We start from the raw sequence: 27,122 nt of genomic DNA on the forward strand, positions 1-27,122 counted from the left end.
TGTAAAAAGTAAAGTTTCTGCTTCATGACTTCCTGCTTGAATAGGCTACCCTGGGTTGGTTTCTGCTTTTCGCTTCTTTTGGATGCTGGTGAAGCGGCAGGTGGCGAACCCACAGGTGGGGACGGCAACTCTGGCTCGGTGCGATCCAAACTCTAGGATAATCGACAACAAACTGTGCCTCAGTTTCTTCAACCTGAAATACAGGTGAGTCATGAACTCAGTCCCATTATCACCCACACACGTCTGAAGTCCACCGACCCACAGAGTATGTTAGGACAGGCGAGACTATCCACTGTGCACGCACTCTCTCTCCAGGGCTGGATGGTGCCTGGAAGGTAGACAAGGCCCTAGAGTGCTGGAAAATGCTCTTCATGGGATTTCTCAGGGAACTGCTGTGAACAAGGTTCTAATGGGAAAATTAACATTTAAAAGGTAAGATTTTTAAAAAGGTTATATTCTTTGAATAGATTCAGGATTAGGAATCAAGGGTAGCAGGCTTATTTAAGAGCATTTGGCTAAAAGGTGTAGTATGTAAGAAGCAAGCATACCTCCATTGCTAACTCTTCAGGGCATAATTAACCTGAAGGCAACCTATGTCAAGGAGCAACTTAAGTATGAGCAGGAGACAAATTCAGAAGTCGATCATTTAAAACTTGGTAAAGTAATAACAAAAAATTTAAGAGGTAGCCATGTACATCCTCTGTAGGTGCTAGGAGAAGCCACCAGGTACAGATGAGTAAGTTCTGGAACTGCTTAGGATAGGCTACGGGTGAGTGGAAACTATCACTTGAGCGAGATGATTAAAAAAAGAAAAACTACAGAAAAAAAACAAAGAATTAAAAGAATTTTAATAAAATCAACAAGTTTACATTTGTATATCTTGTGTATTTGGGACCAACCAGGGGCAGTGGATAGAGCGGCAAAGACAATGGTTTCCCTAGGAGAGCAAGCATAAAAGGCCACCATAGCTGAGTGACAGGCATCAGTTTGGCGGTGTGACCTGAGGACCCTCCCTGCACTCCAGAAGTGAGTACACTGACCCATCAGTGCAGGCTTCCCAGTGCTGAGCTCAGGCCCCTGCCCCACAGCCTACATGGTATTCCCATATTGATACTTGATAGGCAACAGCAGATAAACAGTCCATAAAGATAATAGCATTGTCCACAGAATATTAATGTCAACTGAATTCAGAACATGCTGTTTTAACAAGTATGAAGACACTGAACCTAAGGAGAAAACGACTGAGTGATGGTCTAATTGTTCTATTCAACAGCACAGTCACAGAACAGCAGGCTTGTGGAATGAACTATGTATTTCTTTTAAAAATATGATTTGAGAAAAGACCCTTGTGGAGTTGCAGAAAGGTTAGAGAAAGGTACGGTTCTGATTATTTTGCAATGTCGTAGAACTCTGTCTGTCTTAAGAGGACTCAGGAGAGGTGGGAACTGTTCAACTTGAATCCCCAATATTCTAAAGGAAAACAAACACTTCAAAACATGTTCAGAGAAACAAGAAATTAATGCCCCGAAGTTAGGAATGAGCAATCATAAGACTCTTTCCAGATTTTACCAATTTTGAGTCTAGAGAAACAGCGCTTTCAACGGGCAATGTTGCGTGTATGGGTCACTTGTTCTGTGAGGGGTCAATGTAGCTCCCGAGGTGTGATGATGGGTGAACAGTAACATGATGATTCTGCAACAGTCACCGACAGGGTAGACTCATGACTGGGCTTTGAATCCATACTAACTACACAGCATATGGTTGAGTTACAAGAATTTCTTCACCATTTATTCTTTAGATCATTGAGGCACAGTTAGGAAAGAATAACGAGTCCTTTGCTTTCTTGGCCCAGGTGGAATCACAGAAGGAAAAGGGACACTGACCATTATTAGTACAGAAAACATTTTGCAAAGAATGGAGAATGAGCTCTTCATCCCCCTCTGTAAGGCTTAGGCTGATGGAGAAGGTGTATTCCAAGGTCCTCTCGTCTCACACATATAAGCTAATGCCTGTTTTCCAAGCATTAGTGCCAGAGGGTACAGTGTCTTTATTGTTAGTTTCTAACAGAATAATCATCAGAATGAAGAAATTCAAGAGGGCAGTGCAGTGACAACAGCTTCAGCCTTTCCACAATGTCTGACAGAAGCATAAAATGAATTTGCAGTCTGAGGAATGGGAGGCATTTTCCTGTGTTCAGATAACCTCAGAGCAAGCGTGGTTAAGTGCTGGGAGGTAAGGCAGCCTGGCTGGACTTCCTTGTAAGGAGGTGTGGCATCACCTGCAGGAAAGACAGCGTCTCCACCACAGGCAAAGGCCACTGTCACCCACTGCCCGCCCTGAAAATACACTTGGTTTGTGCTCATAACGTTTCCCTTTTAATTTCCCGAGTATTCACTAGGAGGTACACTTTAACAAGAAAAACATTCCTAACAAATATGACAGGTGGATTTTTAAACAAGAGAAATACAACAAAAATGATATAACTCCAAATAAAAAATTTTAGTCAAACACGTGGAGTTTCAGATCAGCAGAGGCCGTGGTGACAGTGAGGGGCGCACACTGGGCCTCAGCCACCACGGGCTCCCTGTCTCCGCAGTCATGGTCAAGATGGGTGGGTAGCTTCTCTCGAATTTTATCAGTTCACACAAATCTTCCCTTGCTAGGCAGCCAGAAGCACACAAATATACCCAAAAGGGAAGTATTAGGTGAACAAACAGAATCTTTTAGGGGTTGAAAGCCAATTGGGAAGCAGGAAAGAACAGAAAAGCTTCCCTAAGGTCAGCCAGTGCCAAGGGCAAAAGCAAAACCCATGAGGTCATCGGGAACCAGACGGGACTTCAGTGGCTGTGCGTGGATGGAGCACACATCCACATGAAGAAGAAGTGCAACAGTGAAACCTGCCCACACAGGACGCTGCGCCCAGCCACCTGCGGCCCAGAGAGGGTGGTGCTGGCGGGCCACCCTGAAGCAGATGCTTCCAGTGTAAGTGTGCCTGAAGACGGGCAAGGGTGGGGTGGGGTCCAGTCTGTCTGAAGCGCACGGGGAAGGCTCATTTTTCTTTCCAAGAGGACATCTGTTTCGGATGACCATGCACCTGGACAGGGGAACTTGCACATTCTCTCTTTTTGGGTTTTCCATTGACATTCAATGCAGAGTGGTCAGCAGGGAAGAGTCCTTGTTTCACATTGACTGAAGTCCTGGGCACCCACATGTTACCCTTCGTCTTGGTGGAGAGCACCACAACTTTCTGCTCTTTGCGTCCGGCAGGCTTGGTGCGTAAAGCAGTCCCCCTGGCGCTGCTGGGCGGCCCTTCAAGTCCGAGTGCTGTGTCTGGGGGAACTGGGGTCCGTGCGTCTGCTGGCAGCACAGTGAGTGTGGACAAGACCACCGTTCGGGTATCTGACAAACACAGGCTCACAAAAGGGACTCTGGCACGTCTGGCACAGCTTCTCATCTGAGAGTCGGACGGAGCTTCCTTTCAACTTCATCTGTGAAAGTAAACACACACAGAATTCTCACATGCTGTTTCGCCATCTCCTGGAGCTGACACACATTACCCTGTGGATCTTTACTACTGATGAGGACTGCTTTAATAGCAACTTCCCAAAACAGAATATGAGAACTAAAAATAAATGAAAACATCCTTAGCAACTGGAGAAATAAAAAAATATATACCATTAAAACTGCCTTCTTCTTTTACAAAAGTCATTGCTCACTGCTGCTTGTCTGGCTGAGGTATTTCCAACCAAGACTGTCTCTCAGATGTTCTGAGAGCTCCGGTGTGTCTCAGCAAGCCTACTGTGACATCACAGACTGTTAGAGCTAAACAAGGCTATAGAAATCATCCATCCCCTGGGCCTCTCACTGGCAAATGAGCAAAGTAAGGCACAAACAAGGAACTGGGTCAAAGCCAGAAGGCCGATGAGTGACACATTCCTGATCGATCCTAGGATACATAACTTCATTTCTTTAACTAACAGACCTGAGCTGTGACTCCATTGCTCCCCGTCTGATAACTAGGACTCAAGTTTTACAGGTTATAGAACCTTTCTGCACAACTCAGCTGTCATCCCTGACATGTCAGCGTGCTACTGAAGGGATTGAGGAACAACTTTCTGAATTTATCTTGGCCACATTAGTTTCATCATCATTCAACATTCACTCAATGCCTTCAAGATGCCAGGCTTGGCTCTCAGAATACTGAGATAAGTAAATGAAGTTTTCTGCCCTCAGAGAACCCAAAGTCTTAATTAACAGTAAAGGGAGACTACTATGAATGTATGTGCTCAGAAGTGGTTAACCTGCTCAAAGGGGTGTGAAGGCTTCACAAAGGAAAAGGCTTGACTGGGTTTCCAGAAGGCATTCACCAGGCACCAAAGGGAAAGGTAAGAATACCTCAGGCAGAGGGCATGGCAGGCACAAAGGCTGTGTGTGTGGACCAGTATGTCACACTGGGAGGTGCCATGTGTCCTGGTAAGCAGTGAGAGACAGAAAGGGACAAGCCAAAGGAGGTGAGACTGAATCTTTCAGGCATCCACTTCCACAGTGGGCAGTCATGAGGCTTCCAAGCATGGGAACAGGCTGGACTCTGGTTCTGGGAAGGGCAGTGTGCCTGTGTGCAGAGCATGGAATAGACCAGAGAAGAGGCTCCAGAGGAAGACATCTGGGGACTATGTCAGACTGAATGTTTGTGTGCCACCCCCACTCGTTAGGTTGAAGCCCTAATTCGTAATGTATGTGATGGTATGTGGAGGTGGGGCCTTTGGCAGATGCTTAAGGTTATATGGGGTCATTAGGTAAGGCTCCCATGATGGAATTAGGGCCACTGTAAGAAGAGGAAGAGAGACCAGAGTTTGCTCTTTGCTCTCTGCTGTGTGAGAACACGGTGAGAAGGGAGCTGCTTATAAGCCATGAAGAGTCTGCACCAGGCATGGAATCTGCTGGTAATCTGATCCTACACCCCAGACTCCATAACTGAGAAACAAACATCTGCTGTATAAGCCCGAGTCTGGCATTTGTTAGAGAAGCCCGAGCTGAGTAATGCAGGAACTAGGACGATGGCACTCTGATGTGGCCCAGATGCATGTCTGGGCTCTTCCATTTACTGGGTAACTGCTTGGTGCCTCAGTTTTCTTCTGTGACATGGAGATAATAATAGTAGATACTGCATAAACACATTGCAGTAATGAAGTGATATCGTGATGGAAAGTGTAGAAAAGGGCCCAAGACACCATAGGTACATGCTTTCTTGGTCATCAGCATCTAAAAGGGGAGAAAAATGGCACCGAGGTCATGCGTGCCACCAGCTCCTGCCTCTGCACACGGGCCCGTTTCTGCGAGTGGACTCGTGGATCTCACGTGTTGATATTGGACAGCAGTGGTTCTCAGCCACCAAGCAGACCAGGGCTGGTCCACTAGGCATTTCCTGCCGGTCCATGAAAGAGTTAACCATCCATTCTTTCGCAGACCGGCACAAAATTTATGGCTGGTAGAGTCTATGAATCATTAGATCATTAATCATACAACATTAGGGTGGGCAATGCTTTTGCGGACCAACAGAAACTTTCTGATGGACCAGCCTCAGTCTGTGGACCAGCGGTTGGAAAACACAGATGTAGAGAAAAACACCAACAAAGAACATTTTCTACCAGTAAACTGGACGTTAAATAAAATGTCAACTGGTCAAGAAGCTAGCCAGGCTCTCACCTTATCATATTTGTAGATTAAGTTTTCAGACTTGGCCAGGCCAAGAGCTACCTGAGTGGTCCTCCTGGTGTGGGTGCTGTCCCTCATGGCCCCCATTAGGAATGGGCAGAGCAGCTGCACTGACCAGGCGCCCGGCAGCAGCTGCAGGACCTGAACAGCATCAAACTCCGTGGCGTGGTGGTTCAGGAGATCCACAGCAGCCACAGCCAGCTCCAAAGTGGAGTGGCCAGGGCTCAGGTAGATGGTGAGCAGCATATGGAAGAGCCGCTGCCGGTAGGCCAGGTCTTTGCCCTCGGAGCACCACCGGCAGTAGTCCTCGGCTGCCGAGAAGTCCCCCAGCTCATGCACCAGGGTGCGCAGGGCCTGCTCGTGCTCCTCCAGCTTCCCATGCAGGATGGCGCGCTCCATGGGCAGGCTGGCGCCCCGGACTCTATCTGTTGGGCAGAATCACTGGTTAGAACAGGCAAGCCAGAGCACTTCACCCAATCCAGGGCAGCACTGGCCTCCCCGGGGGCTTGCAGCTTAGGGAAGGGCCAAGAAAATGTGGCCGCCTCAACACACCTCTCCACCGCCACTCAGACCCCTCAGAGAAGGCTTCCTTTGTGTCCGTGCTTCACATCAGTGTCAGCAACAACAATGACACACCTACCTAAAGTATAGCCAGGTCTCAGAACACAGCATTTTACCGGGTGTGGAGAATGAATGAAACATGACCAGGATTTTAGAAGGCGTCAGTGCAACCCTGAATACCACAATGCCTGGCCTCCAGTCCATCCACATTATTCCTGTCTTCTCAGTGAGTGTCATCTCACTAACGTAGAAAGGCACTGTGGTCACTAGCTCCAGATAATGACACCTCACCTCACAGTGTGCTGAACCCCTTTACCTCAATTTAAAATATACTTCATGGAAAGAAATATGGGCTCAAACAGAGACGGATGTAGACTCGACTTGGGGGGGGGGTGAACACACAATCTGGTGTAGAGATGTGTTGTAGAAATGTGCACTTAAAACCTGTGTAATTTTATTAACCAGTGTTACCCCAATAAAGTCAATAAAATGTAAAAAGGTAAAAATTTAAAAAGAAAAGAAGGACTATGGGTTCATAGTATTAAAATCCATAACTACATCAGTTTAAAGATTTCCTTTTGTTTGCCTCGCAGTTTATGTTTCAGGGTTGTAAGGAAGACGAAGCCAGCAGAGGCACATCGGTTGTGACCAAGGCCCTGCCCTTAGTGGCGTGGCTCATTAGTGACGTCCTCTGGCTTCCCACTCCCCCACACACCAGCGGGGATAAAACCTCTTCCCACTGTGAAGGGATACTCCCAGACAGTTACGTCAGGGACCGAGGGCAATACTCCAATCACAGGCATTGTACACTTGAAGTCTGGCCACAGGCAGGCCTGACGCACACGGCAGATGCAGCAGTGCTGGACGGTAGCCAAGGGCTGGCTCTTCAGCACATGTTACCTGGAACACTGGACACAGCTGCCATAGGCATCACCTCATCCTCACAAATAATTACTAAGGGATACCACATTTAAGGGAGAGGGGAGGCACAGAGATGGCTAAGGAAAGGTCCTGTCTAGATCTACATTTTTCATTTGATTCTCATCTCCACTGAGTAGGCTTGGCAGGAACTGTTACTGCAACATGCCCAGAGTCCACCCCCAAGTCACCTAACAAGGGTACAGAGGAGGTCTCTCAGCAGTCGCAGTGCTTTTCCACAGGGCACTGGGGTCATGCCATTTCCTGTAAGCTCCCAGGTGGCCAGCAGGCCCAGAATTCACCTTCTGATGTTCAAACAGGCCCTTCTCCGGGAGGCTTTCCCTGCCCATCTGCCCCAGGCATGCGGGCTGCTCCCGTGCCCTGCGCGGAGCTCCTCCGGCCCTCACCTGCCCTCTGGTGACAACGAGGGCAGCACTGAAGCCACAGTTCTCTTTACATCCTCGGCACGTGTCTGCTGCTACGCACACTCTAAAAAGGGTGGCTAAATACAAACATTCGTCACCAAACTAGTGAGCAGCATAATGTTTTTATGAAGGGATCTGTAAAGTGTGAAGTATGAAATAAGTCAGGGGGATAGTAAACATGCTGAATAAGCAGTGCAGCGTGGGCACTGACCAGTCAGAAGGGACAGCGGTTCTGAATGACAGGTGTGGCTCACAGGCACCACAGTTGAATGTCAAGTGCAAGTTAGAACTAGTATTGATTGAACAAAACACCAACCCCAGTTCACGTGCTGGGTCTCCTGCTTGGGGGCGTGTGTGCTGGAGCAGGCTGGGGACTGCTCAGAGCTTCAAATGACTCTGATCTAAACATCATATAGTATAATAGGACACATTCCATAGGCTCATTGTGGAGAGAAACACCATAAAGCATGCTAAGCATCTCGATCTATACCTGGAATACACAGGGATGGACAAAAGTAGGTCTACAGTTGTTCACGTGACAAATACAATAATGAATAAATAATAATACCAGAATAAACTGTTTTCCGTACTCAATGACTGCAAACCTACTTCTATGCCCCCTTGTATACAGTCGATTCTCATTGTTCACAGATTCTGTATTTGCCTGCTCGCCAAAATTTGTACCTCCAAAGTCAGTACTTGTGGAGCTTGTGAAGACATCTGAGGACTCGTACAGAGCTGCAGACGTCTGACCAGAGGGTGCCAGACACGAGGCACTGTGTTTGAGCAGCACTCGCTGGGAAAACAAGTGTGCTTCTCACCGTCCTGGTGCTACAGTTCTGCACTTTTGTGCTTTTTGTTGGAGATTTTGGCATCTAAAGTGACCCCCAAGCATAGTGTTAAGGTGGCGTCTAGTGTTCCTGAGCCCAGGAGGGCTGTGAGCCGCCTTACAGAGAGAATGCAGAGTGTGGCTGGCTGTGCACTCAATGTTAACAAATCAGCTACATATTAAATAAAGCGTCTTTAAACAAAAACACTCGTGAAACAGGTTATGCACTAAGCGGCTGAGGAAAATGATGGGATTAGAGGTATGCAGGAACCTAACCCTTGCTCACTAACAGGGTGTTTGTGAGACTTTGCTGAGAGCCGACTGCAGGAGAAGGGCCACTGTCAGTTTGTGATGGGGAGGCATTAGAAGCTTCACCTCACCCTCTAGGGGGGCTGACTCTGTGCCAATGAGGCCCATGGTTTGATTCCCCCAACCATGGAATCAAAACAAGAAGTTATACTGAAGCCTGCCTCTCCCCCTACCCCCCATCCTGCTGCCCTAGTAGAAGCTCATCAGCAGAGAAACTATTGTGATCCTCCTCACCCATCAGGAAGTGGACTCGGTATAAATCAGATTTCTGCAGCAGACGTCGCAGCTTCACCTGCGTCTCGGTCACTTCTGCACCCTTGCTGTTGGCGCCAGACCTCTGCTGCAGCACCTTGTCCAGGTAGAGGACAGCTAGATGCGTGTGGTACTCTTCCTTCTGCAGGAAACAGGTCCAAGCAGACATGGTGTTTGCACGAGGGAAGCCAGGGGTTGCCCGGCAGCACGTGCTCTGAGACCTGGCTGTGCGGAGGGAGTTGGGAAGCTTCTTTAGGACAATGACCAGAACCCAGTCATTGGGTTGAAAACCTCTCAGAAACCACAATATGGAAAAGGCAAATTTAAAATCTTTGGGGAAAATATAAAAGGGTTACTTCTCATTTTGAGAAGGCGCACAGGATTTAAGTATTCCCCCAAAAGGTGCAGCTTTTCTGCATCTTTTCTTAGATTTCCTCTAAGAAAAATAACAAGGAAGGAATAGAGAAGAAAAATATAAGCTGGGTAAACATGAGATGGGGGCTAAAAAAGCTACTTATTCCTCCCATCTCCTTTGCAAACCTCTAGTCCCCCTGAAGACCACCAGCAAGTGCAGACTGAGCACCAGGAGACAGAAAACATTAAACAAGGACCATCTGCCAACAAGTTTTCTCATAGACTGCCATCTGGTAAGTCAGTATGGGGACGCGGCAGTCTGCGCACCTGCGTCTAAGTTCAGCAGTGCGCACCTGCAGTTTCCTGTCCACAACCAGATGCTCCAGGTATCTGACAAGGGCATGAGGGTATTTCTTAAGGCAAGTGAGGATGTCGTCTGGATTGAAACTGTTCTGCGGTTCCTCCAAAGGTCTCTTTGTGAAAACTTGAACTCCAACCTAAAAGAAAAGCAGCAGCCAAGTTACTGTGGTTTGCAACGTCACCGTCTTCCCTTTACTCTTGAGCACTGGAGAGTCACTGTTGAAAGCATGGGGACACAGACAGCAGGGCAGCCCAGAGCCGACAAAGACCACAGATAGACGGCAGAGAGGACGGATGCTCATCTCTGAAACCCTCCTCAGACAGGCTGGTGGAGTTTTTTCCAAAAGGGTCAGAAATTAAAGAACAAAACATTTATTGGCAGCGGTTTTGACAATCCAAGAAGCAAAACTTTGTCATTTTAAGATCATCCCAAAACGAGGAGGGTCCCTCGCTGAACACTTAGCAAGTTCAGCTGTGCTATCTCTGACCTGCTCGATGGATTATCCGTGCGAGAGCCCTTCCTGGTCTCTGATAAGTTTCCAGGTTGCTTCCCTGGGCCTGTCTAATGGGGCTTGCTGTGCAAGTCTGTCTTCCAAGGATATGCTAATGGGGCCAGTAGAGCAGTAAGTCTACCCTGCACTTCCCCTGGGCCTTGTGTACACACACTCACACACATGCACACACGCACAGCACACCCAAAACATGAGCAAAACAGCACAGTTCTATCAACTATAGGACTTTGGGAAAGTTTCTTAAGCTCTCTGAATCTCAGTTTCCTCATCTATAAATGCTGCCTTGTGGGGCTGTTGCGATGTTTAAAGGGAGGATATGTCAAGGGACAGAGCATTCTGTGCCTGCTGTGCTGTGATCACTTGGTAGCACAGGGAGAGCCCAAGGCGTACAACAGCCTAAGACCTGTGCCACCACGCGCATGAGCACTGGGCGTGGGGTCCATGCTTGTGTCAGAGGCAAAGCAAGGTGGGTAAAATGTACACAAAGCACTTGGGCTCTGACCGTCCAGTTACGACCGAGCCATGGAGAACATGGTCCAACTCAGATTCCAGAAAGGCAGAGACAACACGCAGAAACTCCCCCTTTATGACTGAGGGCCTGTGTCAGAAAGCCAACGGCATCTCTCCAAAGGGAGCCAAGGAAATGCAGACATTTTGAACAGTGAGAACTGAAATGTTATCTTTTTCCCAGTCACCTCTGGTGCTTTACTCAGGATTCTGGCCTCTGTCCCAACCACACTGTTCCCTCTAGAACCAACAGGTGCTTTCTCACTGATGCCCTTGCTCAGCCTCCACGTGGGCCAGTCTGGCTCACAGGTGCCCTCCTGCCTCAAGACCCACAACACCCCCACCAGGGGCAGTGGGAGCAGAGATGGCAGTGGTTCGCCTGGTACGGGCACGCCTGGCACCGAGGCCTGCAGGACAACCATCTGATCCTGCTCCAACCCACAGAAAACAAAAATGCCAGACTAGCTAGCAGTGCTAGTTCACAAAACATTTCTCAGAAGATGCTCAGAATGGGGCCTGGCTTGCCTCTTTCTATAAGAGTGGCCTGTGCCAGACGGAGGATGCTGAGCAGTGCGTCTGCAGAGCAGGGAGGTGCAGAACTTCCCCAGGAGCTGTGGTTCCAATGGATCAAGGGGACGCAGAAAAAGGGAAACAAAGAAAGTGGACAGAGAGGTTGAAGTGTAGCTTGTTTGCCACTTAAAATCAAGGTTTTGTCTGTTTCCACCCATCCCCCCCCCGGGCCCCGACTGCATTTATGAAACACAGACCTCTTCACTTTTCTGCAAGACCCAGTCCATGTACTTCCACACCAGTCCTGGGTCCGCGCTGTAGGTAAGGAAATCCACAACATACTCGTACAGGTCTGAGCGCGTGGGGTCATGAATATCCCCATTCACTATATTCACCCACAGCTGCAAAGGAGTAACAAGAAAGAGAAATGGAAGCTTACACTCCTTCCAGAAGTCAGCTGAGAAACGGTGTACAGTGTACTTGCTAACTTGGCATTTTAGTATTTAAAGAGTAGCAGAACAAATTATTTTTAATGTTTACTTTATTGACTTTAGACAGAGAAAGAGAGAATGCAGGAGAGAGACAGGAACATTGATCTGTTCCTGTATGTACCCTGACTGGGTATCGAACCAGCAACCTCTACTCTTAGGGATAATGCTCTAACCAGCTGAGCTATCGCTATCCAGCCAGGACAAGACTAGCAGGACACATTTTAAATGGTTAAATCATATTTGATTACTAAAAAAAAAAGAGAAATCTAGAGGACATGGTTCAGTGATACCACAGTAACACAAACCATGCATACAGTGTATGGGAAGGTGTATTCAACATGTTTCTTCATGAAATAAACCAGAACGATCACTGACGTCATCTCGGCACAGGAGGAATCACCCACATCTGTCAGCAGTGCTGTTCACCTTCGCCATCACAGGAGTCCCTGATTTTGGAGTCCTTGTTCGACTCTGATAGAAAACTATGCTCACACACTTTGATGCTGTCCCCTAGTGTCCAGATAGTCCTTTGCACAAGGTCTCATGACAGACTAGTAATCAAAGGTCTCGGCCATTTCATCCAGAAACTTCTCTGCCCTGTGACCTGAATTTACCTTCAGAACCCCAGAATGGCAGCACATGGGGCAGAGAAGGCAGAGCCTGCGACGGCCTGCTCTCAGACACCTGTCCCCTGCGCTGCATGAGCCACGGGGTGGGCAGCACAAACTCTGCAATTCTGATGATCGGCACACCAACATTTTTTATGGAGCTAGTTTCTTCAACATTGAATTGCCCAAACCAAATAATCTAATCACAATATCCTAAAACATGTAATTTTTTAAACAGCGGAATTCTGGCACTTATTGAAATTTATTTCATATTATTTCAATTTTCCAAATCTCTATATACCTCTGCTAATACTATTATTACACTTACAATTAGCTGTAATTCCTAGAATTATGTAATATAAAAAAATAAAAAAATTTACCTTTGACACCCAAATCTACTCTTAGCCTTTTGGTGTATGCTGATGGGAATCCATTTTTCTTTTTTAGCCTATTCTGCAACAATGTTACCAAAATAGTTTAACCAGACGCACGAGTGCCTTTGCCCAATTTATGAAGTTGACTTTAGCTTGGTGAGTACTGCCCCTCAAACACAACAAAAGGAGCCACACGAGAAAAGTATGATAGAGCAACACAACTAACCCAAGCAGCAAGGGGAGAGTCTCCTGATGGCATGCGACAGTGTCAGACGCAAGACACAAGACTAGCACTCAGTGCCACTTCGTTTCAGGCTCTGCATCCAACCGGGGCCGCCGGAAGCACTGGTGCTGATCCCAGCTCTACCGCTGGCCAGTGCTTTGAACCTAGCCAATGGACTGGCCTTGATCAGCTTTAGTTTTGTTACAGAAAACATGGTGATAATAATTTACTTAGTTCTTTGACAATAGTTATTGCCATTGACAGTTAAAAATATTGTAAACTTACTAACATTAACATGGAATTTTAAAACATTGTTATTTCCTATTTTAATTTTCTGATAAGGCACTCATCAGACAGTGATGTCTTATGTCTGGTGTCTCAATAAGGAATCATAGCTTTACTTCTTAAATTTTAAAAAAATTCAACCTTCATAATGTTCTTTAAACAGATGTAAAGGCAAGGAAAAAGCTCTTGGCCAACAGTTCTCACTTTCTAAAAACAGTATTAGTTTTGTTCTTTTTTATTGAAAGAGAGACAGACAGACAGGGATAGATAGACAAGAAGGGAGAGAGAAGAGAAGCATCAATTCATAGTTGTGGCACCTTAGTTGGTCATTTATGCTTTCTCATATGTGCCTTAACCAGAGCCAGTGACCCCCTTGCTCAAGCCTTGGGCTTCAAGCCTGAGATCATGGGGTGATGTTTATGATCCCATACTCAAGCCGGCAACCCCACGCTTAAGCCAGATGGGCCCACACTCAAGCCAGACAACCTTGGGGTTTTGAACCTGGGTCCTCAGTGTCCCAGGCTGATGCTCTATCCTCTGCACCACTTCTGGTCAGGCTCAATTTTGTTCTTTAAAAAAGCTTATAGATCCGGCAAAAGTGTTCTACCAATTTGTGTGTGTGTGCAAGCGCGCGTGTGTGTTTTAAGCAACACTAAAGTAAAGAATATTGATTTTTAAATAATGCTAAAATGCTCTTGTACTAACCTGAACTGCAGTCGCGTCTTGGTTATTATAATGATAGAGCAGTCCAAGTGCAAAATACCTGAAAAAAACAACAACATCGTAAGTGCCCCTTCCCCACCACGTTCGTGGGGGCCCCCCACAGTCACATGCCCTGGCCCTGACCCCCCCCACCCAACCTCTAAGTACTGTTCAACTCAGAGTTCAACAACAAACTACAAACAACAAAAAGATCCTCATTTCTGTTTATTTACTTATGCTATTAAAATGTATGCCCTCTCAATTTCCAGAACTGATCACATTCAAGTCTAAGATAATCTGAAAAATAAAACTATAACTTTACTATGGAAAATCAAATTTAAAATTGCTTTACAATTTGTTTCAAATATTACTGTAATTTCATGTCTGTTCAGTTAGCTATTTTAAACCTAATATTAAAAGATTATTTGGAAGGTATGCTGTCTAAACTATATATTGAAAGGAGGGGTAAGGAGTTTGAACATAAACAACAGCAATAAATTGACTAACAGGGCCCAGGCATCGCAGAGGATAGAGTTTCGGGGAGAGTCCTAGGGGAGGCCATCAGAGTTCAAGGACATGAGTTTCTATTCAGGCTTCCTTACTTATAACCTGTATGACCTTGAGTAAGTAGATTATCTTCCTTGGCCCTCCGTTTTCTTGTTTATAAGTAGAAAAGATTAGCAACGACACTGGCATTGCCTGGGCAGTAAGCCATGGCTGCCCTCCCAAGTTCCACAAGTGTCCAGCTCTTGGCCTCCCTCTTCCCAGCAGGTGCTAGAGCAAGGGATGCAGGAGGTGTCAGATTTCTTCCCTCAAAGCAAACTCTCAAGATGTTACACTGTTTGCCAGAACTCTTCTTCTCTTTTCCTTAACCTTTCAGAAAGTTACACTGACCCTCTCAACCCGAGCATCCCAGGTCACTACCATGAGGCATCAAAGTATTTTCTAGTATCTAAACAAAACGACTGTTCTACAATATTGTCGAGAAGCTGAGGTAAATTTCTGGAAGAGCCAATATCCACGTGGAAGCCACATGAGCCAGCGTTGTCTTGGCAATGTAACCACCATGGTCCGTGTGGGATTTCATCAGTGCCTTTGCCATTTCAAATACATAACCAAGATCAAAGAACCTTACTGCTTAATGGAGTTTAGGCCCAAGAGTGCTCAACAACTCAACCACCTGCCCAGGATGAAGAAGCTGCCAGCTCTTATCAAATCAGTCACTACGATTAACTGCCTCTATGCTGTGAAGCAGGGGGTGACTGTCTACAACTCCTGCACACAATGGACAGAGCTTTGAGCCATAATCTCTTACCAACAAGATTAAGAAGCTCCCCCTTTTCTCTATTTATCCAGATGTCTCTTTCTGTTCAAACTGGTCATAAGTGGCTAACATGCACTATTAATTGTACCAACAAACATGTGATGTCTTCCACAGGTGAATCCTAGATGGAACATGGAGGCAGCATAAGGACACTTCATTCACTAACAAGGCTGGGGCAGCTCCAGATTGTGCACAGTGATCTGACCTGAAGGGCACTAGCGTGTCATTATGATTTCAAGGCAGTCTATGATGAATCTCTTGGAAACTCAGAGCCACTGGTTTTAGCTGCATCACACCAATTTTCCCATTGGGTATGTGGGGAAGGGCCAGGTGGAAGCCCTGCAAGTGTACGGGAGGGGACACTCACTTCTTGTGCCGCTCTAGCCAGGCAGCACTGTCTGTCAGGAGGCAGGAGTTCTCGGTGACTAGGAGGTCCAGCAGACTGTCGTGGTCAGCCTCCGCGTACAGCTTGAGCAAGGCCGTGTCAATGTCTTCTTTGTAGCCATTGGCCACCTCCGTGCTGCGGACTTCATTTAGGTAGCTCATGAGGAAGCACTTGCACTTGGCCATCTTCTCCTGGTCCCCCTGGGTCAGCTGGTTCAGGTCTGCATACTCGTGGAGAGGAGGGTGAGACCGTGTGAATGAAGAGGAGGTGGGCAACAGGAAGGGGTAGAGAGAGATCAGCTCCCGGACGTCAAGCTGGCCGCTTCTGCAATTACAGTGTCAAACTAAATGAAGCAAAGAGAGAGAGAGAGTACACATAGGCACACAAACCACACTGGCAGTATGCACAACTCCACACGCTGCCAGGAGCTGGGTGTCTGTGCACAACACAGAGACTGTGGGAATCTGTAAGCATGGCAAAGCACTACCACACTGAGTGCCACCCGATTCCAAGAAAGAGCAGAGGGACCATGGCGAAAGATATTGCACATGTTCAGATGAAATACGGAAACATCTGAACACCAAGTCAGCACCAGTCTCCCTGGAAACCAGGGCAAAGAAAGAAAGAAAGAAAGGAAATGCTGCATCGCTGTCTGATCAGAGTCCTCATAAAGCCATTGTTTTCCCTGGCACTAAATCATAAACAGACTTAGTGAATGGTCCATAAAGAAGGAACTTTACAAGACCGGAACTAAAATTTCCATATCAATGATCTTGTAACAGAAGACACAGAAGCATTCATGTGGCCATCTCCTCATGTGGTTACTCCTGAGAACGTCTCAGACCAACTCAAATAGGCAGCACGGTGTCCTAACCTTGTAGAGCCCAGGAACTATATGTAGTAATGTTCCATTTCTACTTCATGGTTGGTCCCTCACCCACCTCTCCCTCCAGCCAGCGAGTCCTGGACGCAGCGATGACAGGTAACTGCAGCATCACCAAGCTGTGGCCCTCACCCCAGGGCCAGACTTGCCTTGGGAAACCTGCCGACACACCGGATAGGAGCTTCTGAGGCAGGACCTGCTACCTGCACTTCCTGTGACATTCGCTGCATACTTTCCTCCACTCTCCCGGCTTCCTGTATGGTCTCCTTCCTCCCGCCCTGCTCTTTACCCCTTCAGTGGTTCTGTAGTAGCATAAATCTAGTTCAAACCTTCAGCATATCGTTCTAGGCCCTCCTAACCAGGCCCACGCCACCTGACAGCATCAACTCCCACTGCCCGCCCCACTTCAGCACCTGACTTCATTCACATTTCATGCCTCTCAGCCCCTGCCTGTGGCTGTTCCATTTGCACAAAGCAGTAGTTCTCAATGGAAAGCAGTGTTGCTCCTGACAGACATGTGGTGATATTAGACATTTCTGTCACAAGTGAAGGGGGCTACTAGTACCAACAGGCAGAGGCAAGGGCTGCTTCAACACATCTTGTTGTGTTGTGCCACAGGCCACAGACCCTGGCGTGAAGCAGGAGTCACAATCTGTGAAACCTCTGCTCATCTTTAAGGGCCAGGACAAATCCCGATGTCAGTCCGTGCTCCGTGATGCTCCCCCCACACTCCATCACTGCAACGGACCTGCTCTGTGCGCCGTCCAGGTACAGGAGCAGGGGTGCTGCCTCTCTCCTGCCCTTGCTCTTGGCTTGGGCCACATCTGCTGAGTGGGAAAGTGCTGAGCCTTACTGGTACAAGGACAGGCTGTACAACGCCTTGAGGACTAGACACACAGTTACGTCTCCATGACCAAAAAGATAAACAGGTTTTATCTTAGGTGCGAACCATGATTAGTCAGTAGTTGTGGCTTCTATCACCAAATGGAGAAGGAATCTGAGGACAAGACCCAGAACATGAGAAAAAAATAATCATGAGCATTAGCAACATCTGCCATGGGTGCACGAAGGGAATGTGGAACCATGCTTTCTTACAAGGGTCTTCTTCAAAAATCAATTTTTTTCAGTTACACTTTTGACAAAAGTTGAGCAGCAATTTATTTATTTTATCATATAATACCCAATAAATAATTTAATTCCTCCAATTTCATGTGCTTTCTTATGGTTGGTTATTTGAATTTGGATCTAAGCAAGGTCAACATATTTAAATTGGTTGTTATGTTTCTGAAAAATATACGGAACGCTTCACAAATTTGCGTGTTATCCTTGCGCAGGGGCCATGCTAATCTTCTCTGTATCGTTCCAATTTTAGTATATGTGCTGCCAAAGTGAGCACGAGCAGCAGTCAATTTAAAGGTAAGTTACAAAGTGGCTGAATGAAGTATGAAGTATAGGATCCTTGGATTACACTTATCCTCTTACAAAATCAGCAAACTTTTCCAGGAATGCATCGTGACCATTCACTTTGTCTTTTAAATTAACTCATGAGAAAAAGAAGCTGTATTGAGAGACAGCCATGACCCAAGTGAGGAGGTCTTCTCCACTGCAGGGATAAGACAAAATATGATAGAAAAAAGCCTCGGTCTCCGGGACAAGGCATCCGCCTACAACCCAAAGCTACTAGTTTTCCCAGGAACACATGATGTCAGCACAGGGAACTCCCATGTGTAAAAAAGGTACACAGGGCACCACGATTGAGTAAACCCTTTTTCACTCAGAAATCTGTTCTCTACACCCAATTTGGTGGCAGAGCAGGAGATCAGAGCCATGGTGGGTGTGAGTGTGGCCTGGGCCACTCTACGGACACCCTCCAGAAGCTGGATAGCCAGCCAGCCAGCCAGCCACACATGGTGCTCTGCTCTACACAGTTCTTACTGACATGCAAAGGATCTCTTTGGAGGCTTCCTGTACACCTTGTCTTGTAGATGGTGCTAAACTGTGCAGAATCTATTCCAGTTGGACATTTTGAAAACTTACTCACAGGCAATGATCTGGTAGGGTATTTACGTGGTCACAGCTTTAACTTAATCTTCTGCAACACGTGCTGAGCAAGAGTTACCCACCGCCACACTGAGCATACACAAGAGAGGAAAGGGCAGCTGGGAAATCAGGTGAGACAGGAGTGTGTGAGAGGAGGGGCCAGATGGCATGGGCACAGGGTTACTCATGCCAGGGAACCTCCATAAGGGAACTCAACTTCCTGACAAAGCGAACTACGAATAGGCCATTTACAAAGTGTTTAGAAGAAGAATTGTTATCACAAGTCTTCCCAGAAGACATGCTCTTAGCTACACTCATAGCTTCTTCTAAAATCTCTGGAAAAAAGGAAAAGTAAACAATAATATTTCCCTAAAAATCCTTCACATTGTCATATTGTCGATTCACTCTTCAGAACTCTACCCTCCTCTCCTCACAGGACTATCATGTACACCCCTCACCAGCCCTCACCCTCTTTAAGATACAGGATAAACTATGGCTTGGGGGAGGGTAGTCAAGGAATGAGCACTGGTGGTGCCTGATATTATAAACAAGCCTCCTCATTTCCACCTTAAGCACAATGTAACCACAGCAGCCTCCCCACCACCTCGCCACAACTGCAATATAACCGTAATGTAACCACGGCAGCCTCCCCATCACCTCACCACAACCGCAATGTAACCACGGCAGCCTCCCCATCACCTCGCCACAACCGCAATGTAACCACAGCAAGCCTCCCCACCACCTCGCCACAACTGCAATGTAACCACGGCAGCCTCCTACCCACCGCACCACAACTGCAATGTAACCACGGCAGCCTCCTACCCACCTCGCCACAACTGCATTGTAACCATGACAGCCTCCCCACCACCGCGCCACAACCTCAATGTAACCACTGCAGCCTCCCTATCACCTCGCCACAACCGCAACGTAACCACGGCAGCCTCCCCATCACCTCGCCACAACCGCAACGTAACCATGGCAGCCTCCCTCCCCACTATCTGGCCACAACCGCAACGTAACCATGGCAGCCTCCCCACCACCACACCACAACCGCAATGTAACCATGGCAGCCTCCCCACCACCGCACCACAGCTGGAATGCAGGCCCTGACTACACAGGGACACATGGAAGTCTTGCTACCAACACCTCAAATTACCTGAAGAGCTCTTTAGCTTCCAGAAACTGAAGTTGTGCAAACTGTATAAAACCCGCTTGCTGCAGAATCCTTCTGTACATTACCTGTAAAGAAAGACAGGCATCAGAGTTCAAGCTTAAATAGAAGTACCATCCAGAGTACAGGACACAAATCAAGAAAACTTTTTGACACAAACCTTTGTCTCCTTAATGTCTTTCTTTATAGCATCCTAAACCTTAATATAATTTAAGTTATGGTTTCTTAAAGGTCTACATTCTCTGCCTCTTTGGATCTCTAGAAGAAATATTCATTTAATCCCAGTTCCACAAACTTCTGAGCAAATCCCTCCTTAGTGCAGAACTCAGTGACATAAAACCAATACTTGCTTTAAATGAAGAGAATGGGGTGAAAGGTGAAATGCCAGTCTACTGGGCGTCTGGTCTCCTTTCCTCGCCCTTCCTGGTTTCTCTAAGCCTAGGCTCTAGCATTTGGTCGTAAGCATCCTAAAGTTAAAATAAGTAATGTACTTTATTATAAGAGTCACATCTAATCCTTAAAAACACACACCCATTTAGGCAAACTTATCTCTAAACAAAATACTTTTGGCTCCAAAATTCATTATATCAGAGCTCTATTTGAAGACCAGTTCATAGCTCTGAATCACCCATTCATCCATGCCTTTGAATTTCAGCCCAGAAATGAGCAGAGGCAAGGCAGAGAAAGAGAAGAGTCTGTCCAGGAACTTGAGGAGGGAAAAGCACAGAGCTGACGGGCAATGGCTGTGTGTTAAACGTTAACATGTATGACCACAGAAGCACAGAGGAGCTATATTAGTTCTGCCTGAGGGAAGAGAAAGGATTCAGAGAACAGGCATAACTAAGCAAGGTATTGAGGTAGTATTTTATTGAGTGTGTAAGAACACTCCAGTAATAGCAGAATACAGATAACAAGGAAAGCAAAGAGGGAGGGCAGAGAGGTATGTGAATGTGCATGACAGGCTCTACCAGGAGGGGAGGGGAGGGAAGGGGAGGGGAGGGGAGGCAGAGGTGCAAAACGAGCTCAGCTGCAGAGCCTTTCCATCTTTGCATACTGGTTCCAGTTAGTTTTTAATTGTTTTGAGGATTAAAAAATGCTTTAAAATGCCTCTCAGATTGCTTACACATTGTAGGGCTTAACAGTTGTTAGTTCCCCATCCTCCAGCTTTGAGGTGATATGGAGAGTTCAGGCGTGTTTCACTGGAGTGACAGAGAAGATTAGGAGAACGGAGAGAAGGGGCCTGGGCCAGCTGTGATGCAATTTCAGGGTGTGGACTCTACCTTTGGCAGGGGCACTTACTGATTCATTTTAAGCAAAGGATTTGGTCCGCGTTTTAGAAAGCTCATCCCAGCAGTGACGTGGGAGACGGAATAGACACACAAGGGAGGCTGTTACAATCATCCAGGTAAAACAGATGGGCCTGCACACTGGCAGGAACAACGGAGCGCGAGGGGCTGAATGTGAGGTCATTCTGAGGGTGCATTTCCAGGGCTGGATATATGTGTTTGGGCAACAGGGAGAAAGAAGAGCGCATGTTAGAAATTAAAAACTCCAAATGAGGTATCAGATTCAAGAGTAAGATGACTAGTATATTCTTTCCTACTGACTATATCTCTACTCTGGGCAAAAAGAGAAGACAAAAGGCAAAAAGCAGACAGAGAACATTGAAAGCCTCTTTAAGAAAATGTTACAAACTTAAAGTGTGCACGTTTGTGCATGCGCGCCGGGGGACACACCCAAGACGTGGCCTGTCTAGACAGCCAACACATCTACAGAAGGCAGCCAAGGGGCCCGCTTTACAGGAGGAGAGAGGCCGTAAGAGTACACAAGGCAGAGCTGGTCTGCTCAGGCACCGGCTCACCATGGCCACCTCCAAGGAGGAAAATGCCACAGGCGGCCCAGCAGGCCCAGCAGGAGCTCTCGACTTGCTTTTGCTGCCCCCTGCTGAGTGCTAATAGATAGGTCTTACTTTAAAAAATTAGGAAGATGAAAAGTGTATCAATATCCAAATATAGAAAAGATGTCCTCTTTCACACCCCATAATTATAAAGTATACATCCTGTCCTTCACTTTAAGAATCTACCCTTTTCAGCATAAAGCAACTGAGGCCAAAAAGCATTATTTCATTCCACAACAATCACATACTCATGTGAAAATCTGATCCATTTGTAGTCGAGAGATTCTAAATTCATGAGAACTTTTAATGGTCAATATATTCATATGAAGCGTACATACACCCACATTTCATTCTATTACTCTCAACTACATAGAGTGATTTGAACTAACCTAACAAGCTGACAAAGCAATTTCGAGGGAACTTGATTTCATCAGATAGAAGAATAATGTGATTATTATATCTGTTATATTTATCATACCAACTATATTAAAATTAGTGTTTCTTAACTGCGTTAAAAGTTTTCTCCTAAGAAAAGTAATTAGATGGACTCCTGTAATATTAGATGGTTATCAGTATGGTACACAAAGCTTTTTCAATCTAAACTTTTTAAATTCAGTCCCATCCCAACAAATGCAGATTCGACATTAGGAAACAAATGAAGCTGATATTACAGTCTTTTGGATTTTGAGTTCTATGCCCCTGACTCTTCTCTGAAGGCCCACTGAAGAAAGTTGATTAGAAGTACAACTTGGTATATATTAAGCATGGAAGTCAGAGGACCAAAACCTGACTTGGTCTGTTAGTGTCTCATCAGTCCAGCTATTGTCTGCTCTGCAGCCTCCTTCCTTACCTATATGTGAGTGTGCTTGAGAAATGCAGTAAAAGATACACCTGCAACCTGCAAGGTCTGACACACAGGAAGGTCCCCTGTATGTGGGTTAAATCCAAATGTTTTCTGCTTGGTGGCTTGGAGGCATGCTTTCGGCAGCCAGCTAATTACAAACCTGAAATTTTTCTTTTGGAATGTTCCTCCGGGCTCCTTTTGCTAAAACCAAAGCTTCCTCCACTCTATGACTTGCTAGAAGATCCTGTATTTGTTTTTCCAGAGGTAATGGAACCAAGATATAAACTCCTTTATTTGTGGCGACAATCACTCTTCCTGGGAAAAAATTCAACACTGTTAGAAAGGGGAAGACAGACTGCCTGCAAAAAACACGCTGCTTCCCCCACGGGCCTGATCTGATCTGCTAGCCTTTCTCATCAGTGTTGTCCCAAGGCAGAATTCCTGGAGAAATTATTCATTGTTAGGCTTCTCTTCATCCCATGCTTTTAACTGTCAGCAAAGGGCAAACTCTTAACACTATACTTCTAAGGTGTAAAACATGCTTTTCTGCATTTTTTTTATTTGAAAGTTGTCCAGAGAAGTTATAGAAATCAGTTATAAAAAAATTATCAATAAAAATTATAATATACCTCATTAAAAATTTTAAAAATTTATTTTCTCTCATGTTAGTTTATAGGGAGCTAAGATTACAACGCACCATTCTGCCCCATGAGCCAGTGTTTCATACTCAACTACCATCCAAATTCCTCCACATTCCGGCCTTATTCACTCCCCTCAAAGCTGGGCGTTAACCTCACTTGTGGCCAACACTGTCACCCTCATTTCATTTGGGTGGCCTCACAGAGGTAGTCCACCCAAGAGCTGGAACTACAGTCTAAGACAAGTTCCCAGTATGAAGCTTTTCTTATTTTTTTTCCCTGTATTTTTCTGAAGTGAGAAGCTGGGAGGCAAGCAGACAGACTCCCACATGTGCCCGACCAAGATTCACCCAGCATGCCCACCAGGGGGCGATGCTCTGCTCCGATGAAACCGGAGCCCTTCTAGCACCTGAGGTGGAGGCCATGGAGCCATCCTCAGTTTGTTCCAATGGAGCCTTGGCTGTGGGAGGGGAAGAGAGAGACAGAGAGGAAGGAGAGGAGGAGGGGTGGAGAAGCAGATGGGCGCTTCTTCTGTGTGCCCTGGCCGGGAATCGAATCCGGGACCCCTGCATGCCAGGCCAATGCTCTACCACTGAGCCAACCAGCCAGGGCTACCAGTATGAAGCTTTTAAAATGAGTTCTTCTCCCTTCTGGGGACACTTTGTAAGCTATCATCTGTTCACAGGAAGAAATGGAACAATCTTTCCTTTCCGTCTGAAGGACAGCCCCTTGTCAGCCAAACCTTGGCTGCCCCTCAGCTCTTCTCACCGCATGATGCTTCCACTCCAGTCCCACTGCGTGGTCAGCCCCCCTTGCCTCCCCGTCCCCCAGGGGACATCACACCTCCTTTCCTGGTCTTCCTGCTCTGCCCTCTTGTCTGAATTATTCGCCCTCTGCAGTGGTCCCCAACCTTTTTTGGGCCACGGACCGGTTTAATGTCAGAAAATATTTTCACGAACCAGCCTTTAGGATGGGACGGATAAATGTATCATGTGACCGAGACAAGCGTCAAGAGTGAGTCTTAGACGGATGTAACAGAGGGAATCTTGTCATTTTTTAAAAATAAAGCATCGTTCAGACTTAAATATAAATAAAGCGGAAATAATGTAAGTTATTTATTCTTTCTCTGCAGACCGGTACCAAATGACCCACGGACTGGTACCAGTCCGCGGCCCCGGGGTTGGGGACCACAACCAAAGTCATTTTTCTCATGCTCAGATGAGATTCTGTCCCTGCTCTGCCCTGGTCTCTCTTTTCCCAGGAAGCCGCCCTTGATCACAGCAGGGCTGGGTTACATCGTCAGCCTCCTGCGTCCGCGATGCCCTGCACCCCTGGCACCTTCCTGCTGCTGTGGACTGTGCCCTTCCATGGCACGTGTCAGGCCCCCACTGAAGCCTGACAAGAGACTGAGTCTTAGTAAGTTTATATCCCAAGCATCTCAAAAAGGAAGGGCAACGTTTCCTGAGCTAACATCCTTAACCCTTTGAGTAGTACGAATGTTCATGTACGTCCTGGTGCTTCCTGACCATCCAGAGTATGATCGTACATGGACGTCGTTAAACTTTGAGCTGGAGCAGTGAAGGCAAATGTATGTTCTTCCTGTTTCCATAAATTGGTTATCAAATAAACATGATTTTAAGTTAATAAAACTGGAACTGGAACTAATTTTATTTTTTGAAAAAAACCTCACTCCCGGGGGTCAGTCAGCATGAAAAACTTCACTACTGAAAGGGTTAAACGGCCAACACAATGCATAAATCTAGATTATTTCCTGGCTTCAAGGAAATATCACAAAAGGCATTCTCAGGACAACTGAACATGAGCAAGATATTATGGCTCGTTTTCCAAGGTGTGAAATGGGGCTTTGTGGTTATGTAGGAAAATGCCTGTGCTCTTAGGAAAGGCATGCTGCAGTCCTACAGACGAAATGCCACGTGTCTTCCTCTTCCTTTCAGTGTTAATAGTGTGACACTAGGTGATGGTGTGCAGTGGTCCACTTTGTGTTTCTCTCAACTTTTCAGTACATTTGGAAACATTCATAATAAAATATAAAATATAAAAGGGGCAAAATAAATCCCTCCCTGGCTCGTCACTGCACAAAAGAGGCAGTCTCTCCCTGACGTCCCAGGTGTCCTCGTCTCAGCCCACCCCTCCTCACACACTGAGCACCACAGCCACACTGAACTGCTGTGTGGCCTGAAGTGTAGGGTTTGCTCTGGAGCAGATAAGCACACACCTTGCTCTCTACCTGAAGACTCTTTCATACAGTATCTGCCTGGCTGACTCCTACTCACCCTTAAAGACTTAGCTCTAGTACCATCTCCTGCAGGAAAGCCCCCCCTGGTATGTCTAGGAAATATTTCCTCCTCTGCTCTCCCAATTGTCCTTATTTCATCCCATCAAGTCTTTGCGTTGCTATAACTGTTGTTTAAATGTCTTGTCTCTGTCCCCATTAAACCTGGAGCCCCTGCAGTGCAGAGTGTGTGTTACCATCATCTGTGCATCTGCTATGCTCTTCATAAGGCCCAGTTCCTAACGGGCCCTTGATAGCATTTTCTGAAGAAATATTAGAAAAGAGTTGATAACTAAACTTCATTCAGATTCCATATAAACTGGTACCTTCAAAATCCTGTAGAATGTGGCCTTCTTTAAAGGGCAGAGTCTGCTTTTGCTGCTGATCCAACATGCTGTGAACTGTGATGAACTTGTCATCGAGCGCTATGACATATGGGAAACAGACAGCCGCCCCAATCACATTCTCGGACCAGTGCACAGGAGCTCGCTGAGAAATCCCAGCAACTGTAGCAAACATGCCTAGAAAAACAGGAGGAGTTAGGAGGGCCTTTAAATAACTACAGTATTTTTTTCTCCTGTGTCTAGATACTGAATATCCCCTACTTTCATTATATTTCGAGATAGAAAAGACAATATAATACACTGCATGAGCAAATAACCCTACATGACTTTATTTTCATAACTAGCTTCCCCAGAATGCTCATTTTATATTTACTTCCAACTAAAGGGGAAGGTAAACAAATGTTTACTATAACCACATGAAACTATGTAACATACATGTATGTGCTCACAAGTGAGGGGAAAGTTACTGTCTGACAATTTTAAGAAGCTTCACTAGCTTTCTTTCATATCTAGTCCTCCAACTGGTTTGTATCTCTAAGTTATAGCTCTTCCTTAAACATTCATTCACCAACAAATATTGAATACATTTATTCAAATATTTACTGAGCACTTACAATGTGCCAGGCATGCTACAAGGCTTCCTATCAGAAACTGTCCCTGCTCAGAGCTGAGGTCTAATTTTGGATACATGTGCACCAGAACACAAGATAGAACCAGTCGGGCAATTCAAGTCAGAGTGCTGTTAGGTGTTTGTCAGTAGTAATTTCCATATTAAACAACAGACTATCTCATCCATAAAGCACTAACCGAGCCATTTCCAAATGAGCTGTTTATAATCCATAGATCCTGGGATTTACTAAAATTAATACTTTCGCCAAGTAAAAATCCATTTTACCTTCATTTTCAAATTTATGGGCATAAAATACCTTTAAAACCAGCTTGCTGGTGCTTCCTGCAAACAATTAGATGCTCTAGCTGGAAAAGTGGTTCCTACTGCACCCCACAGAGAATGGGAGAGGGGCAGAGACAGAAACACCAGAATACTTTAAGATGGAAACAATGGATCATGTCTCAAATACATATTTGAGCACAATTCCTAAACCTGGGAAACTTCTGACCCTTATAAATATTCTGTGATTGCAAATGTTGAAAAATACTGCACTAAATCAAATATAAAGATAGCTCTTCATCTCTAAATTAGGCTGCTCCAAAAGACCTCATGCTGCCAGAAGGCAGCATGGAGACCTCACAGGTATGCATTTTGAGGCCCCCCCTGCAGAATGACACTGTGCTTAGGACACTGGCCCCACAGAGCACTATACACTGGCTCTCGGAGTGCGAAGTGGGACGCTCTGTCAAGATGATGGA

At 46.2% G+C, this 27,122-nt stretch overlaps 1 protein-coding gene and 1 non-coding gene across 5 annotated transcripts in view; both read right to left on the minus strand.

The window, feature by feature from the left end:
* Positions 1-1,761: 1,761 nt before the first annotated feature.
* TGFBRAP1 (transforming growth factor beta receptor associated protein 1) overlaps positions 1,762-27,122 on the minus strand; it is a 58,027-nt gene continuing 32,666 nt past the window's right edge. For all 4 annotated transcript variants that reach the window (XM_066377520.1, XM_066377521.1, XM_066377517.1 and 1 more), the window contains exons 3-12: positions 25,737-25,931; positions 22,640-22,794; positions 19,724-19,806; positions 15,627-15,968; positions 13,939-13,996; positions 11,510-11,653; positions 9,717-9,860; positions 8,992-9,151; positions 5,707-6,140; positions 1,762-3,488 (exon numbers count right to left, since the gene is read on the minus strand). In XM_066377520.1, the coding sequence (XP_066233617.1) occupies positions 3,312-3,488; positions 5,707-6,140; positions 8,992-9,151; positions 9,717-9,860; positions 11,510-11,653; positions 13,939-13,996; positions 15,627-15,968; positions 19,724-19,806; positions 22,640-22,794; positions 25,737-25,931 (1,892 nt within the window). In that variant the 3' untranslated portion in view covers positions 1,762-3,311. The remainder of the gene's footprint in view (positions 3,489-5,706; positions 6,141-8,991; positions 9,152-9,716; positions 9,861-11,509; positions 11,654-13,938; positions 13,997-15,626; positions 15,969-19,723; positions 19,807-22,639; positions 22,795-25,736; positions 25,932-27,122) is intronic.
* Positions 17,817-17,923, minus strand: LOC136401892 (U6 spliceosomal RNA). Its single transcript, XR_010750817.1, has one exon. It is a non-coding gene; the product is annotated as a U6 spliceosomal RNA (small nuclear RNA).

The sequence above is a fragment of the Saccopteryx leptura genome, chromosome 3 (genome assembly GCF_036850995.1).
Source record: "Saccopteryx leptura isolate mSacLep1 chromosome 3, mSacLep1_pri_phased_curated, whole genome shotgun sequence".
Taxonomy (NCBI): Eukaryota; Metazoa; Chordata; class Mammalia; order Chiroptera; family Emballonuridae; genus Saccopteryx; species Saccopteryx leptura.